General features: G+C 46.7%; 1 protein-coding gene across 1 annotated transcript in view; it reads right to left on the reverse strand.

The window, feature by feature from the left end:
• The window catches only part of FIGLA (folliculogenesis specific bHLH transcription factor), a 7,507-nt gene extending 6,690 nt beyond the window's left edge, over window positions 1–817 (reverse strand). Inside the window, exon 1 of the mRNA XM_019545892.1 lies at window positions 797–817. Within this exon, the coding sequence (XP_019401437.1) occupies window positions 797–817 (21 nt within the window). The remainder of the gene's footprint in view (window positions 1–796) is intronic.
• Between the last annotated feature and the right edge of the window lie 17,741 nt (window positions 818–18,558).

Consider the following 18,558-nt stretch of genomic DNA (forward strand, 5'->3'; position numbering starts at 1 on the left):
GGTGCGGGGCTGACGGGCCGGAGCCCACGTGGCCCCGCGGCGCTGGAGGGCCGGGGCGACGGCGGCGGGGCGAGGTTGAGGGACGTGGGCTTTTCCAGTCAGGAGAAGAGCGGGCGGTGAGGGGATTGCGGCGGCCTTCCGCGCCCCGCACGGGCTGCTGAAGAGGAGGGCGCTGGGCTGTGGGAGGACCGAAAGGCGTCGCGTTGCCTGTCGAGAGAGGCCGGAGTAGCAGAAAACCGGGATGCCCTGGCTGAAGGCATCTTTCTGAGCCAGGGGTTATACCGGGCCCCCAAGGAGCAGCGGGCCCAAGCTACCGCAAGGGAAGTCGAGGTTGGATGTTGGGAAGCAAGTTCTGGCGCGAAGGGTGGCGAGGACTGGAGCAGGTTCCCCACCGCGGTGGTGGGAGTTCTGTCCTTAGGGGTTTTTAAGATCCAGCTAGACAAAACCTTGGCTGGGATGATCAAGTTGGGGCTGGTCCTGTTTTGCACCGGGGGTTGAACTGGATGTGACCCCCAGAGGTCCCTTCCAACCTTCATTTTCTCTGAAATCCTAGAAAAGCAGGTCTGGAAGGGACCTCTTCTAGGCCAGCCCACTGCTTGACACCCCTTTATTCAGATACCTTGTGGGGCAGGCTTAGAGTGCTTGAGCACTCTCAGACTACAGGTACTGTATTGCATTTGTCTTGGGATAAACCATATGATCCCAGGACAAATTAATGAATTGCAGTCACTCATAGCTGTTGTCCTGGGATAAATCCTAGAAAGGTTCATGGAGTAGGAAGTACTGACAGTTTTACGCAGGACACCACAAAGTACATGAAGGGTTATCCCAGGATTGCATCATTGAATCAATGGCCAGAAAGCAGCAGTGAATTCAGGCTCTTGCTACACCTGGATCAGAAGAGCAATGGATGTACAGGCCACGAGGAACATTTAAGAGCCCGAGATGGAAATTCATGGCTGTCCCTTGTATGTTCAGTGTCATTCAGGTATGTAGAGACATGCAAGAATAGGTCCATGTTTGTGAAGTATGACTGCAAAACTAACATTGCAGGCATGGTTGAATTTTTTTTCCCCCCTGGAGAGCTCATTAAGCCAGAGGTAAATGGGAATCATTTAATAAAGGAGAGAAGCCAGGCTCTCAAGTGATGAGATGCAGAGTGCCTCACGGGGTGACACCAGGTCACACAGGAAATCACAATCTGTTTTGGATTACTAGAATTAGAGCCATATGAAATAAATGGTGCTTGAAAGCATTCATGGGCTGGAAAGATTTTGGAGCAGAGCTCTGGGAGATCACTACCCTTCTGGTGCAGCTCCACAGTGTCAAATGCTCCGGGAAGATTGACATACTTCAGGTGTGAGTCTACATGCAATTCACTGATTAGTATCTAATGTATCATGTTGCTCAGGTAGAAGAACCCATTATAACCATGCATGCTCACCCATAGATTGTAGCTTGTTCATTCCTGCAGCAAGGCCATGTACCTTGTGATTGAATGGGCGCAGGTCTGAGCTGGGAGCAGTCACTGTTGGAACCAAATCTAGACTTAAATCCGGGAAATTAAATGCCAAGTCTCTCCATGCTCTAAATGTTGTCACGTATTGATCAATCAGGTTCTCCCCATATTATTTAATCATTACATTCAGAATGACATGCTAAAGCACAGCACAGGTGGACACAGCTCTCCTTGTTCTGCCACTGCATTTTGACAAGCCATGTCTAAGCTCTGTGCCTTGGTTTCCCCATTGATAAAGTTGGAGTCACACCTTCACTGGGAAATGGCGCGGCATCTGTGTTTGTAGATTCTCAGGTGGGAAATGCAATAGAAGAGCACAAAATATTCATAGTTACATTTCCACTGAATGTACTGCTTTGAGGAGTTGTGACATTGATAGCTGTGGCAATAGAAACCCTTGCAGTTCTGGCAACAGGATTGCAAATATGCTCATGCTGTTGTTTTTATACATTCACTTTTAACATACCCTGTCTGGAACAGTTCCTATGCCAGCACGCCAGACATCCCCTGGACAAGCATCTTCAGCTCAGACCCCTGCCATGCGACTGAAACTTTAGGGAGGTTCACATTCAACCCCAAACTTGGTGGCATTAGCTCATCTCTAGCAAGCTTCCTTCCAGTCTGTTTCACTCTAAATGTGTCCTAACAATATCCCACCATGCCAAGCTTGATGCACTGATGTCACTGCAATGTACATTTTTTCAGCCTCCCCTTTTGAATCAGGGCAAAAATACTGCTCCCTTATCTGAGCACTTCTGATATGCGGGTTGGAGAAACCTGTTCCTTTTCTGTAGAAAGCCCCTTCCAAATATGTTTACTTAGACTGTCATGTCTTTGGGACAGAGACCATCACTTTGGTCTGTGTTGGTACGGGGCCTAACACAACATGACCCTGGTCCATCACTCGGGCACTCTGTTGATATAAATAATTAGAAGTGATAGCATAAACATCACACTTCATCCTTTTTTCATGCTCTTTTGGATTGCTTTGATGGTGTATTACCTAGTGCAGTTTTCACACTGTCCTGTATCGTTTAGATTCTGATCTCATTTATGCTGAGGTAAAGTTATTCCAGTTATTTTCAGTTTCTCCAGATTCATGCCAGTCTAAAAGCTCAGAATCTGGCCCTTTATTAGGGAAATATTCACTGCTTGGCCATCTGAGTACAGCTTCATCTAAAGTTACAGTATAATGATTGAGTTGGTCTTACTCTGTTCTCAGGCTGACACACTTTCATCATGAGAAAATGTGGTTTGGCATCATGAGAGTATGTTAAAAATTACTGCTGCTTGTTGCTACTAATTTAGGTTTTTGCATGATCTGTGGGTTGAAAGCTTTATGAAGCATAACCTATCTGTTAAAGCACTTATGTCCTTAATACTGTACAGACATTAGGGACAGATTTTTATAGGTCTTCAGGACACATCAGCTCCTATACCGAGACCTGAGCTGACCTATTTGGGGAATCTGTGTATTGGTGATGGAGAGGATGGCTTTTTGCTGCAACAGCAGCAATATAACACTTGATGTCGCTATTTTACCTTCTCATTTTTACATAGTCTTCCCATCTTTTTTCTCTGCAGTGACTTGAGCAGGCAACATGAAACCAAAACCACCATCAGTGAAGGATTTAAAAGAGAATTCTTAACTAAACCATGGTGTTATAAAAATGCTATAGTTTGAAGAAAACACGTGCTACTCTGTGGTCCTTAAACCATTGCAAACTACTTATACATGGATTAACTTGCAGGGCAGCAAGGCAGTCAAAATTCAGGGTCTATAAAAGTTTGCATGAAGTTTCTTCAGTTGCTATCAGAATGATCCTTCTGCATTAACACCTTCCTGGCTGGCTTACATAATTCACAGTCAAGGAATAGCACTGGATGCCTGTGTTTGACTTGCAAAGTAATATGTAAAGTTTCTTTAAGAAGGTTCCACAATCAAAGCTAACCTTTGGAGTGAGGTAATTGGATGAAATCCTTGTGTATCAGAAATGAAATGCCTATTAACTCTTAGGTAACCTAAGTTAGTGGCTGGTTTGAGAACAGAACTCAGGAGTCCACTCCGGCTTCTGTGGTCCAAACAACAAACCACCCCACCTATATGCTTTCTATTCATAATTGTAAATGACTGTCAGGTACTTTCCAGGAGACTAAGAAAGCCTGTTAATGAATTAGTTCATATTCGTATTAGATTGAATGACAGCTAAGGAGAACTGAAAGGAAGGAAGGAAGGCCCAATCCAATGGTCTGTTCTGAATTTTGCCTGAGTGAGACCTGTGGGGCTTAACTCACCGTGAGCCCTTCATTCAGAAAACCATGAGATCTGTAGTCCTGACATAGAAGCCTCCCATCTTAATAGATTTAATTTTGACACGAGTCCAGCTCTCGCTGTGAATCATCTATTTTCTGTTACAACCTGTCAGTGTGCATTGAAAGGCCTGACCACATCATGGCAAAGGCTAATGCTGCCTTTTTTCTTAACTTTTTGCTTTTCATCATCCTTGGCTAGGAAAGAAACATGAAGACAGATTTGCAAATTATGGTGGCAAAAGGAGCTTACATGATCAGATTCTAGAGGACTCAGCACTTGGATCCTTTGACAAACATTTCAGGGAGAGCTGTATCACGTGGAGAATTGGCCCTTGGCATAGGGACTTGGTAACCCTACAGGTAGCAAGTGTTTGGCTGCTCTTGGCAGTACAGTCCCATGTGGACTATTTAAAGAGCTTGACTACCTGTCCTTTTATATTCTCTTCCTTACAGCTTGATAATCAAAGATGAAGGTAGAGTCCCCTAGGGAAGAAGGACGAGCCTGCAGTGGGTATCATGTGGTAGTTTTAGTTGTTGTGTTTGCACTTGGAGATATAGCAGCCCTTCTGGAACTGGCCCATTTATTAGCTCACTGAAACTCTCCTCTGTCTCCTTAACAGGGTTATGCTCTGTGTAGGATAGAAACTGGTTATCATAATACATGATCTTGACAGGAAGTGCTGTTTTGGTGGAAATACAGGCCATGCCACAGATTCATGGAAGCAGGTTCCGGCAATGAGGAGTGGAAAGAAAATTCCTGTAGCGTGAAATTGGCTACTGTTTCCTGGATCAATGCAAATGGCATGAAGTTATAACTCCTCTGAGAAAGATGGGAGGGTAAAATAACTTGTATAATCTAGGGCAAGGAAACACTGTGCCCTGTGAAGTCCATGGAAGAGCTACTAAGGCTGGGAAGGGCAAAGAACACCTTGTGACTGGACTTATGTTCCACGTTGGGGGAAGTGAGTTACAAGCACAGATCCTTTCTCAGAAGGAAACTGTGCATCAGGAAGAATAGTTCTTGGGTGGGGAGATGAACCTAGTGATACTGGAGAAGAAGGAATCTGCAACAGGGCAGGTGATAGCCTTGTATGGCTTTTACTTCAAGGTAGCAGGTGTGACTACCTTGGTGGTTGGAAAGCTGTTTTCATCTGATAGCTGTCAAGGGTGAGTTCTTAGGAGCCATGAAACCTTGTGATAACAAAACATAACCACAGCTGAAACTAGACTGACAGCTGCAGCAGAGATACCAGGGTCATGAAGGCTGAACTTTCATCTCGCTCTTTCAGCTGCGCCTTGCAAATGAGGGGTAAGAAGCTTTGAGGGAAGTTTGACCTGCTGTTGTTGGAGCTGTACTTGTTCAGTGCTTAAATACAGGACTTAACTCTTCAGGGCTGTTCAGCCCAGGCTGTTCACTAACACAAGCGTCACTAAAGATGCACTGAATTGAACTGATTCGTGTTTCGCATAGAGGTAGCATTGGAGGGCATGCCCTAAAGGTGGAGTTAGCCAAGCCATGTGAGTGAAGATAGAATACAAACTGCATTGCTATTTTATCTCAACCTAGGATTAAAGAACCCATGTCTCTTTCCACTTCGTTTAGCAGCAGTTAGAATGCAACAAGCCCCAGCATAATGGAAAAACATGCAAAGGCCCTAAGAAACAGCCAGAATCCATCATTCCTCTGGTCACAGGAGCTAAAGAGGATAGAGGCGCAGGACCGAGTTTCTACATGCCCTTCTACAGCCTAGCCTCATGACTGAGAAAGCTGCTGACATATGGGAAATTAGGTCCTGCCTTCTGCACTAGGAACTGGATTCAGCACCAGCTGAAGTCATTGGGAATCTCCCCATTGCCTTCAATCAGCTCTGGCTCTGGATCCTGAGGGAGAAAAGAGGTTGGCCACTTTCTTTTCATAGTTTCATAGCTGCGGACTCGTGCAGGAACTGCAACCACCATTTTGTGGGAAATGCCCCAGTTGTGAAGCAGGCTGTCATGTTACATCGGCAAGTACTGTTGTATTGCAGCATTGCCCAGAATTACATTTTGGGAAAATGCTGCCATGGAGGCTTGACAACAACATTCAAACAAAAGGGCTCAGTTTTTCTTTCTTACCATTTTTGTTTTTTTATAAAATATAAGTAACTCCAACATTTGGCGGTTGAAAAAGAGACCGTTCCAACTATGTGGATTTATCTTGCTTTGTTGTCCCCTTCGTTATAAGATTTTTGTCAAATGAACATTTTTCAAACAGCCAGCTGCTCTGTAAGGGAAGTTTTGACTAGCTCTGGTTACAGGAGGATGTTCATGGAGATATCTTGACCTCAGCGATGCCTCCTTTCACTCAAAAATCCTGCTTTATTTTGGCTGTGTTGCTGGGAGCCTATCAAATCCTGCAGAGAAGCAAAGCAAGGTCAAAGTGAGCGAACATGTGAACTGCAGCCCTGTCCATGGGAAAATGTTGCAAGTGACCCGGTAGGTGGCAGTTGTGCCTTCATCCAGTTCATGTTGAGCCAACACTGCTCACTGTCAGAAGTAGTAAGTCACAGGTGGTGTCTTTTTTTGTCTTATGTATATAACTAGAGTGCTGACAGAGGAAGCCCCTGCTTTGTGTGTATAAGGGTGTGAACCTAGGTATAATCAGGACTTTGCCTGAGTTTTACCTGCTCCTTTCAAATATGGGGTAGTGATCTTGCTACCTCTCCTGCATGCTCTCTCTCTGCTAGCACATTTCTCAAGGTGGTGGGGCGGAGGCCAGTTGGTGCCTTCTTGCCAAAGGTGTTAATAAAGTTTCTACAGTGTATTGTATTGGAAAAAAGCAAACTCTTTCTTGAATCAACTTGGAGACTCCCATGTCTGACACAGTATCTGTTCAAGTGAACTTGAGTTCACAAAAGCTTGTGCTTTCTATATATCTTATTTAGTTGGTCTGTAAGGTGCATATCTACCCTGCCTTCTGGATGAGGCAGGTTTGAACCGCTCAGCCAGGAGATACAGGCCCTTTCTGAAAAGGAGAACCCCAGCTCACAGGTTTTTCTCTCCCCTGTTGGTTTTACACCATAACTCATTCATTTCCAGTAGCTACTCCTGATCTACTGTAATGGAATCTGTCTCATGGATTTTTTCCCCCTCCAACCTGATGCCCACCTCTTACCATCAACAATTTTTACACACTGTCCATTCAGAGACAGGGGACTCTGCAGCCTAGCCTTTTTGACTGACATCTGCACTTAACCCACTTTGCACCTGTATAGATTCATAGATTGTTAGGGGCCTCACAAGATCATCAGGTGCAGCCCCCTGCACTAGGCAGGAAGGACAACTGGTGTCAGGTGACCCAGCAAGGTGACCATCCAGTCTCCTCTTGAGGTTTTCAAGGGTAGGTGATTGCACCACCTCTGGAGGAAGCTTATTCCACAGTCTGGACACCCTAGCTGTGAAGAAGTTTTTCCTAGTGTTAAGGCTGAAATGTTCTTCCAGGGGTTTGTGGCCATTACTCCTGGTTTTCCCCAGAGGTGCCCTGGTGATCAGTTGTTTGCTGAGCCCTGGATGTATTCCCCTGATACAGTGGTAAGCTGCTACCAAGTCCCCTGTCAGCCTTCTCTTTTTTTAGGCTGAAGAGACCCAAGTCCCTCAGCCTTTCCTCGTATGGCTTGCCTTGCGAGTCTCTGATCATATGGGTTCCTCTGGACTCTCTCAAGCTTTACCACGTCCTTGTTAAAGTTCAGTGCCCAGAACTAGACACAGTACTCCATCTGCAGTCTCACCAATGCTGAGTAAAATGGAAGAATCACTTCCTTGGTTTTGCTTGAGATGCATTGGTTGATGCATGACAGAGTATTGTTTGCCCTGCTGGCTACAGCATCATACTGCTGGCTCGTGTTCATACTATGGTCTGTTATTACTCCTAGGTCCCTTTCAGTTGTGGTGCTGGTCAGTTTGGCGCCACCCAGCCTGTAAATATGTAGGGGATAATTCATCCTTGGATGAAGCACTTTACACTCTTCAGTGTTGACTTTCATCTGGTTCCAATCCACCCAACTTGCCAGCCTCTCTAGGCCCACCTGCATCTGCAGCCTATCTTCAAGCATGACCAAGCTCCCCCATAACTTGGTCCATGAACTTGGCCATTGAGCTCTTTGCCTCTACATCCAAATCACTGATAAAGATGTTGAAAAGCACCGACCCCTGAGGCATACCACTGGCCGCTTCTTGCCAAGATGAAACGGATCCGTTCATTAGAGCCGTCTGGGTCCGACCCCTAGCTCTTATATGTGGAAGCATTCTTCTGGTTTCAGGCACAGCGTGCAAAGACCTCTGGAGGAAGGCTTCTTGGTTCAATCCAGTACAGCTGGGGAACTGGGACCACTGTGGAGGGAGGGAGGAAATTGGTTTGCCTTGTTGAGGCTCATATGTCTGGCCTAAGCTGCTGCAAATTGTTTGAATATTTAAGCCTATCTTTTAAATGTTATAAGATCTTACATAACTGCCTTTGGCTCAGCTGGCATTCGGGGTTTCTAAACAGCCCCAGATTTGTCTCCTTAATTCTCGCAATTCATTGCATTTGGGAGGCATGAAGCTCTGCACGTCCTATAGAGCATACTACTTCCTTCTCAGTAGCAGGGGTATTGCATTGCTGAGGAATTTCTCTTCTGCTTCCCATATGCTTTTCTTATGGTGAATGAGCTTCCCCTATGTTTCCCTCTTACTTGCAGTGCATGGCCTTTTTGGGGAAACAGACCGCCTGGTACATGACAGTGGCTTGGACAAGTTTGCTGTCCAGACCCTGCCTTGCCAGGTAGGTTGGCTCTCTCTGAGCTCAGTGAAACATTCAAGTTGAACATGATGAAACTGTTCAACCACTAGAGGCAAAACTGAGCCTTCTTGACTCTGACCTAAAATTTAAACTGGTCTGTGTAACCTGAGCGGCACTGAGAACTTAGCACAGGTGCTAAACTCCTCAGTTCTTGGTTGCACTCACTAAAAAACATTTATTACTAGGTACAGCCTTTCTCTGCCTCCACTCTAAATTTGTTCTGGCTTTGAATATCACAAATGTGTATGTATTTATCTGCCTCAGTAATTTTCCCTTCCTCCCTCTGTGTTGCTTGCAATACAAATGAATGCCTGATTTTCTTCTTGCACCTTCCCAGAACCATTTTTGTCAGGTAAGATGAGGCACTGAAACAGTGCAGAGGTGGCCTCATGGTTACAGGAAGAGCAGAGTCTTGATGCTGTATTTAAGTCTGTTCCTGTGGACAAGTCTCTTGATCTCTGTGCCTCAGTTTCCTCTGCCCCCTGCTTGCACTTAAGGATAATGCCACTTAGGTCTCTTCACAAAGTGATTCAGGAAACTGAAATTAAAAGTGTTAATGTTAACTCTGTTTTCATCCCTAGTGAAAACATGAAGTGACTGCAGAGCCACTCAGATACCTCAGGGATGGGGGAGTGGAACACCATTTTTTCCTGGCCACAAAGCTGACGCTGTCCAAGATACTCACAAGAAGTGTCCATTCAGATTCTGCTTCACATCACAGGAAGGTCTCCTGGTCTAGAAAAATGGTACTCTGCTAGAAAAAGGTTATAGGGCTGCGCAAAACAGCATTGTTCTGCTTTGACACCCGTTTCAGCATTTCAACGGAACTGTTTCGTTTTGAGTTTTGTTTAATTTCAAAAGCACCGTTCTGTTTCATTTCATCTAAACTGTTTTGCTGTTTTGATGATGTTTCAATGTTTCGCCCACCCAGCTCTGGGAAGGTTGGTGCTGCTGCTGGCCCCAGGCGGCAGCACCAGCCTCCTGTCATCTGGCAGGTAGATCGGGGGCCCACCCGCACCCCTGGGAGGAGTCTGACACAATCCCCACAGCCCTCCCAGCAGTGCAGGGGGCCCCGATTAGCCTGCTGGATTACAGGAGGCTGCTTCTGCTGCCTGGGGTGGCGCTGGGCACAGCCTGCACCCAGTGCTGGGAAGAGGGGTGCTGCTGCTGGACCCAGCCGGCAGCACCAGCCTCCTGTCATCCGGCAGGCAGATTGGGGCCCACCCACACCCCCGGGAAGGCTACGGGGGCTGTGCCAGACTGCTCCCAGGGGTGCAGGCCCCAGATCTGCCTCCTGGGTCACAGGAGGCTGGTGCTGCTGCCTGGGGCCAGTGGCAGGCAGGCCCAAGGCAAATCTGCTTGTGTGGGGACTTGCCTCTGCCCCTGCCCCGGGATCAAGGCAGGGGCAGGTGCCCACATGAGCTGATTTGCCCCAAGTTCCACGCCCTCCTCGGGCTGGCTTCAATACCAGGGCAGCAATAGGTCCCTGCATAAGCTGATATGCCCTGGACCCTGTACTGGAGGAGGGTGCGGGGCCCGGGGCAAATCAGCTTCTGCAGGGACCCTCCTCTGGCCTGGGATCAGGGTGGTGGCAGGTCCCCGCATGAGGTGATATGCTCCAGGCCCCGTACCGGAGCTGGCCCAGGGCGGCAGCACCAGCCTCTTGTGATCTGGAAGGCAGATCAGGGGCCCGCACCCCTGGGAGCAGTCCAGCACAGCCCCTGCAACCCTCCTGGGGGCGTGGGTGGGCCTGATCTGCCTGCCAAATGACAGGAGGATGGTGCTGCTGCCTGGCATCAGCGGCACCACCGGTTTTCCCAGCGCTGGGTGCGGGCTGCACCCAGCACTGTCCCAGGCAGCAGGAACAGACATCTGTGATCCAGCAGGCCGATCAGTGCCCCTACACTCCTGAGAGAGCTGCAGGGCCTTGCCGACTTCTCTTAGGGGCATGGGGGCCCCAAACTGTCTGCTGGATGACAGGAGGCTGGTGTTGCTGGCTGAGCACAGCCCGTGCTGGGAAGATCAGTGCTTCTGCTGGCCCCAGCCGGCAGCACCAGCCTCCTGTCATCTGGCTGGCAGATCAGGGGCTTGCCCGCACCCCTAGGAGGGCTGTGAGGGCTGTGCTGGACTCCTCCTGGGGGTGCGGGCGAGCCCTCAATCAGCCTGTCAGAGTCCAATTGTCTCCTGTGACATGAGACTCCTGTGACATGAGACTCAACATTGTGTTTGCAGTACAAGGGGGTATCAGGGCACAGTGATCACATTAAAGGAAACTGGAGCCAGTCTGGGTCAAGAAGTGGGATCAGTGGAGGGGAGGGACCAGTATGGCTGGGGTGGGGAACTGGGACCAGTATGTGCCAGGGGACTGGAACCCATCTGGGTGCAGAACCTGGACCAGTATGTAGGAGGGACTGGGACCAGTCTGGGTGATGATCAAGGCCCAGTATAGGAAATTGACTTGGACTTGGGTGGGAAAGTGGGACCAGTATGAAGGAGTGACTGGGACAGTGTCTGGGGGGGGGAACTAGAACCAGTTGCTGGTGGAGGGGGTAGAGGGTAGTGGGGAGCTGTAAAGCATAAATAACTCAACTTTTAGATTTTTCTCTGGATTTAGTTCACGGGGTCTCCTACTTCACCAAGCCTTCCCTTCCAAAGGGTCTGCCAATTGCAACTTCATGTGAAATCCCCTGGAAGGCAGATGCCCAGAAGCTCAGATGGTAAGTGCAGTCCCTTCTTCTAAGCTCTGTTCATCCTTTTCTTTGTGGGAGAAGCTCCCAATGGTAGTGTTTCCCTTATGGGTAAGTCATTTCACATATTTGAAGGGCTTTTGCAAGGCTCTAGCAGTCTAGCTCCAGCCCCAGCACCAGAACAGAGCGTATCCTGTAGGCAAAGCCCAGTTGTGTAATGGTACCAGCTATGGAGGTGGCAGTGAGCGGGTGATTGCAAAATGGGGATAAAGGGATCAGCGTAGAAGATGAACAGCCAAGAGACCATGTGAGGGGAAATGCTGTGTCAAGGCTTTTATTACCTCTTGTCCACAAGACCCTGAATACCTCCATTTCCTTTTTTAATTAATCCGCTGTAAATGACCTCCTGTATCCAGCAGGCAGATCTGTGTAATCTCATAAGGGCTAACCTCATTGGGGTGGCACTTTGCAGAATTGATCTCACAAATTAGTGGCTTTAATGCAATCACTGAAAGGTCTGCAGTCAGGGGGTGACATTTTTATTCCTAAAGTCTTGGAGATGGAGTATTCCTCAGGGGATTCATGTCAGATAAACTACCCTTTTCCTTGGCTGGCTTGAATAGAGTCATGGTCAGCAGTAACTCCTTTACGTTTCAGTGACAAATTGACAATTTTTTTGCAGAAACCCACTCAAAATGTTCAACTTAAAGTTTTTGTCAATCAGCAAAATGACCATTTTTGTCAGAGTCTTGTCAGCTCTTTAGCTGCCTTTAGTCAGTGACCAAAAGGTGCTGGAGCCTGAGGGCTTGATCCTGCTCTGTGCAGAAAGGGGAGGAAGGCCTGTCCAGTCTTTTCATTTTTTTTTTTTTTTAAGTGAATAGGCCCGTGCAAAAGTTAGAGGGGGTGCTGCTGATTAGCACCATGTGCATTTCTTTTTCCCAGGTATAGGAGTGAAACATAAGGTGAGTGCACAGCCAAGATATCCTCTGCATATGGAGATGTTCTTATTAGAGCAAGGTGAATATATTTAGTTATTGGTTAGGCAAATAATAATTTTGCTGTTCTGAGTAGGGGGAGAATTTCAGAGAAGCCAGAAGTAGCTTTTTTGGCACTTTGGGGTGGGAGAAAAGACTGACCTGTTTGGCAAGTGTTATCTTGTCAAAGTCAAAATCCAAATCAGTTTTTAAAAGGGTTATTTGACCTGAAAATGAAAGAGCGTATTCCTAGGACCAAGCACATTGTTCTGGATCAACCTGAAATAAAATCTGATGGATTCTGGCATGCAAAAAAACCCAAACAAACAAACAAAACCCAGACTTTTCAGGGCTGAGTCTAACCAAAATTTTTTTTCTTCCAATTTTTTTTGCCCAGTTGCTTAACTCCATGTCTTTTCAAACACTGCTTTTTATTTACATCAGTATAATGGTTAGGTATTGGGACCCTGTTGTACTGTATGCTGTATAGACAGAACTGTAAGGCAGCCAGCCCCTGAACCAAAGAGTTTACAATCCAGCTGTAGGAGCCAACAGACGGATATTGGTAGAGAACAAAGAAACCATGAGGCAGCATGGTCAGCACCAGCCCTTGTTGGAAATACATTAATCTATTGTCCTGGACCAGAGGCAGTATCAAGTATGCCCCACTTGGCACAGGCCTCTTCCTGAACTTGTCATTGCTGCTTGCTTCCTTTTTGAGTTTTGTATCTTTGTGCCTCTGTCCTCTGTAGACTCACCAGAGCACTGCATTCAGGCTGGAACTCAGAACGGAGGTGCAAATGTAGTATGGACCAAAACCCCCTAAAGTATGTTGTTAATGGGAAAGTGATGGTAATGAAAGTTGTTGTCATGTAACAGGGGATGAACAGATCTGCAAGGTGTCATTTATCAGGGCTATTTCTCATTTGGCAGATGTAATTAGCTTGGCAGCTTTCTTCTCCACCTGAGGGCCTGGCTTGTTGCAAACAGTTGCTCATTTTTTACTTGTAATAAAGGACAGACCAACCACATGTATTTCCTCTCACTTTACAGGCATAACTTCTTGTTCCTCCAAGCTGGAAAATTCTTGTACCAGGCGTAGAGTCCCTCCATCTTTCTCAGGTCTTACAGAGCAGATGTGCTAGCAGATGTATGAGACAAGTCAGAAGTAACTGGGGAGTGAAATCATAGAACAGGAAAACCATGGATAGCAGAGCTGCAAACTTCCTAACACAGGGTGGTAACAGGGAGCTGTCCCTGGGGATGGAGGATGCAGACAGCATTTTTCTTTATGGCTTTAGACAGGAGAGAGGTTCTTGCATCCATTGCCTACATGCTTTCTTTTCAGATTCCTGTACCACAAGATGACTGGAACTCATTGCCTGGGATGCCCTCACCCTCAACCTCCTCCAAAAGCTTCATGAGTGAAGTTTCTTTGGGTTGTGTTTTTACATCTGTGTGTTAGCAAAAGCAAAATGGACTTTGCTCCTGGAAAAGAGAGTGGTGAGGTTGGAGGTGCTTTTTCAGATCCCTGTGTAGTACCTCTGCCACTCTGGGTCCCTGGGGACTCATCCTGAACTGTAGAGCAAGCCAGAAGCAAAGCCAAGAGCCCTGCCTCCATGTTGAGTAACTAGGTCATGCACGTTCCCTCATGGCTTTGATCTAAGACGATATCGCTGTGCTGGCAGTGACAGGTGAACAAAGTGGGCTAACAGCTCAAAAGGATACATGCATGAACCCTTCAGTCATCAGCACTTAGACAGCTATTTAAGGAAAATGCCTTGTGAGTTCCTATAAAACCCCTAGTGCCTGTCTAAGCTGCCTATGCTGAGTTGTCTTTGGGTACTAGACTGTGATAACACCTTTGGTCCAAACTGTCTGTACTCGATGTGCTCTTTGTCACATTCTGTGCAGGATGATATTTCCTGCCCATAACTTTTGTAATGATTTCTCCTCTCCTGTGTAGCAAGAAGGCTCAGATTAGAGGTGCCAATGTCTATTGCAATCTACAGAAGAGAGTGGCATGGGAGTGATCTAAAAGCTAACCAGTACGAAGCCAGGCAAAGGGTTTTTTTTGCTTATAACAGCCTTATACCAAATGCACTCATCTTTGGTTTTCAGCAAAATATAGCCCTAAAAATAGGTGTTGTGTGCTACAGCCCAAGGGGAAAGTGACAAGATGGAAAGTGAAAGGCAGTGAAAGATGCAGAATTCCTGTCTAACAGAGAAGCAGTGATGTGCTCCATTTAGCACAGTTAGTTTGAAGTTCTGTGCTTCTTCTGAATGTTACAGCACTGCCTTGGTTTTAGGGCTGGCAATGATGGGAGATGCAATATAGCAGAGGCAACAAGGGGTAGATGGTGGCTGAAATGCTTGCAATTAGGACAATGAGACAAAAGGTTGTTGTTGGTGAAGGAGCACCTGGAGGTATTATGCTTGCAGTGGCTAAGGAGTAAACATCCCCCTTCCAAGGGCCTCAGCACAACAGCATCCTAATGCTGCATGGGCTGTATTTTGTAGCTCCTCAGCCTGCTGTCCATTTCCAGGTACAGAGCTGCCAGTCTACGCCCCAGTTTTCCACACCCGTCCAGATCCTAGTTGCCTGCTTCAGAGATGTGAAGCATGGGTGGGCAAGGGAGCTTATGCCATCCTCTGCTCACTCCAGCCTCTTACAGGGCAGCATGTAATTTGGATGACTCCTCACTGCAGCCCCCAACCTGGGTTGGGCAGGCACTGTGCAGGTGTGGTACTGAGTGGAAGCTTTTCTTGGCACTTGTGCTTCTCTCTTGGTCTGTCCCATCCCACCCATAGCCCTCCCCTACCACCAGGCTTGAACTTGAACTCCTGGAGAATAGAGTAGCAAAATCTCACTAGTTTCTCTTCCAAAGGGTTGGGCACATCCCTATGGGTAAATACAGCACCCTGCTTGCTACCCTGACTCCTGTCTAAATGCAGTGGGCTTTTGACTAGCTTCAATGAAATTGGTGCAGCTCCATTAGTGGAGACATCTTTCACTTTACACGCTTGCTAAATAGCTACACTAGTTGAACTAAATGAGGTTTTAACCACCCAGGGGAGTTTTGGTAAACCCATTGCCCCTCAGTGGGTTAATTGTTTGTTTATCCCTTTTGGTCTCTTCAACCTGCCTTCCCTTCTCTCAGCAGTGCCCCTTCCTTTTCCCCCCTTGCCCTGTCCTTTGTATTTAAATGACTATTGTTTTCTATTTAGTACCTCTGCTCTCTGCATGACCATTCATCATAGCATCTAACAGAGGTATGACAAAAGCTTATATCTCTCTGAATGAATCAGTCTATAAAGTGTCACCTTGCCCTGCCCTTTGCCTGATTTCAGTTTAACATGGCTAACCACCTCTCTATATATTAGGTTTTAAATAGGTTTTCTTAAAGCAGAGCAAACAAGCTACTTAAGAGCAGCCCTAAGAATAAAAGGAACATTGATGCTTCTGCATATTGTAGTTCATCCTTTTAGCAGGCAGTCAGCTCTGCATCTGCCTTGTACATACACTTTGTATTTTGCTTTATGAACTTCTATGACCTGATAGTTACTGAAACATGGGAATACCAGGAGCCAGTTTAAGGCCTGACTGTCTACAGTACTATGCCTCCTGTAGAAGGGTCTGCCATTTTTTTGACAAGCACCTTGCAAAGAGCATCTAAAGCCCTTCCTTGCCCCATCTCATTCAATCAAATTTTATATTGCTCTTGCAGAGGGGTCAGTGATGATGCCAGGTGGTTTTAGAAATGCACATAGGCCAGGAGTGTGAAAGTTTCCTTGCAAAAGAGCAAGAGTTTAGGCTTTCATTGAAGCCACTACAGCTGACATCACTGACCTATAGGGCTAACTTATCTTGATGTAGCTTCATGAATTAGACCAGACATGAGTGTGGCCCTTAGTGCCCAAGACAGATCCTCTTGAAGAAAGGTGTTTAGGAGGCATCTGAAACAGCATGAATGATGGATGGTATCGTGGAAAGTGACCTGTTGAAGTTCCTGTTCTCTCTGGAGATGGATCTGCCTTCATCTGTCTCCTGACACCTGTGGGGCTCATTTACTTTCAGAGTTTGACCTGCCAGGTATTCAAGGTGGCAAAGCGGGGGAAAATGCCACATTCAATACTGAAGAGTAGGAAACAGCATCTCAATATTTTCTGTAGCTGTTCATGCCAACCCAAAGCTTCTCCAAGGTCATCTGCCAAAGTAGATGTGACTGGGATCTTGCTTAGCCTGTGAGACAGACAGCTGATGTGCACAGCTCTGCTTGGAACAAGCTTGCCCAGTAGATGACTCATCACTCTCAATGGGAGGGTCTGTGTTTCATGTGCCCAGAGCAGCACTGAGTGTATGTGCGCTTGAGGAGAGCCCTCGTTAAGGCAGAGTTTGATCTACTGAGCTGCTTGCAGCAGGTGAAGGTGATGCTGTTTGGCACTCTTCATTCACAGGATCCAAGTAGTTTGCCCAGGTGGGTCAAGCTCATTCTTCCCACTTGGTGAACTGGGGAAACTGAGTCACAGAAGTAAAGCCACAGTGAGTTCTCCCAAGGGCGGTGTCCTAAGTGATACCTCCTTCTGGCCAAGGAGGCTGCTGGCTTATGGGAAAGCATGTGTCAAAAGACTTCAAGTTCAAGCACTCCATGCACTATTATAGCAATGTTTGCATTTCTCAAGTACCTTTGAGCCAAGCCTTGCAGTGAGACATAAAAACAAATGAATGAAACATTCCTGTAGTGTGGGATGAACTGGAATTTGACTGGTGGATTAGATCTGTTTAGTCGCACAGTAAAAGGATGAGTTTCACCCAGTAGGCCGACATTACCTTCTTGTTCGTAGTGATTAGCCAAGCTGGGGATATCACAGGCTGTGTCCACAAGGAGAAGAAATTGATGTTGCAGTTGGATGTTTCTGGGATGTGGTTCTCTTTGTTCCCAGAGATGTCCTGTCCTGTTCCCTTGGATACATACAAAGCAAAGAATGAAAGAGGATGTCTTTTCTCCCATTTCTATGCCACTTTCTAGTCGCCTCCGAAGATGGCTCTTCTAGCTTTTCTCAAGGCCTCAGTGCTGTTCTAATTGTAAAGGAAGCTCTTGGCTTTTCTTTCTCTGCTTCTCTGGTTTGTTTTCCTCAATCTGTCGAACACAAGGACATGCACAGCTGTAAATATCTGAGCCCCTGGGTTTGTTTAATCAGTCCCTCAAAAACCCCTTGGCTGTGCCAAGTCTCTGTTGGGCAGTGGCCTCTGGAAAAAGATATTTAAATGCTTGAATGGCTGCTCTGGCCACCAGTTTCAGCAAAGCTTAATTTTATGTGTAACACTCACTTAAATGGATAAGTTTATATGAGCAAGACCCCCACCAGGGTATAAGATGAACAGTAACCAAGTGCAGCTGCATTTCAGACAGGAAGTGTGTTGTCCATTGTATACAAGTGACCAAAACCCATGTTGGGACTCTCATTGTCTTCAGTGGGATTTTGCTCCATGCCCGTATGCAACACTGCATGGTCAGACATTTGTTCAGTGAGAGATCTTGGACGTCTTGGAACGTGCCCTGCTGAATTTGCATCTGACTTTTCCTGTAGAAAGAATTCCTGCTGACTTGCAAAACAGGAAGAGAGTTAACTGGAGCAGTCCTTGTGGAAGTGCTGGTTCATAACAAGATGAGGTTAGTCGTGTTTCCAGGGCTGCACATAAGCAGATTGACTCTCAGTATTGCCTTTATGTAAGAGAGCGCTGAGTGCTGCATTATATATGGGTCATTTGCTTGATGATTGGATTCCTCTTTATCCTGCTTAGCCATCATGCTGTTGCAATATAAATGTTCATAATCAAATTCCCTGCCGACCAGTTAAAGCACAAGGTCCCTGGGCTGAGGCTGTCACATTGCATCATCACAGTTTACTTTAAAAAAAAACTTTTAGGGGGCCAATGGGGTGATGGGTGGAATGACAAGGGAGGCAGGCCCTGAACAGTGAGGCAGATCTTGGCCCCAGTTCTGGTCTTTGCTTTTGCAGCCTACAGCAGGAGTCTCACCTAAAGCCATGGGAATCACAAGAGTAGCATGGGAAGGATCAATGTGTCTAGAGAAACCTAAGCACATGAGACTGCTGGATGGTATTGGGTATGATAATGGTGTCAGCGTGGTGTTATTCAGGACTACCTCCACTGAGGTTCATGGACTTACCCTGGAGTAAGTAAAATCAAGCCCAGTGCCACCTCCTCAGCTGGTGCAAATCAGT

This window comes from Crocodylus porosus, unplaced genomic scaffold (genome assembly GCF_001723895.1).
Source record: "Crocodylus porosus isolate Cpor-Errol unplaced genomic scaffold, CroPor_comp1, whole genome shotgun sequence".
NCBI lineage: Eukaryota > Metazoa > Chordata > Crocodylia > Crocodylidae > Crocodylus > Crocodylus porosus.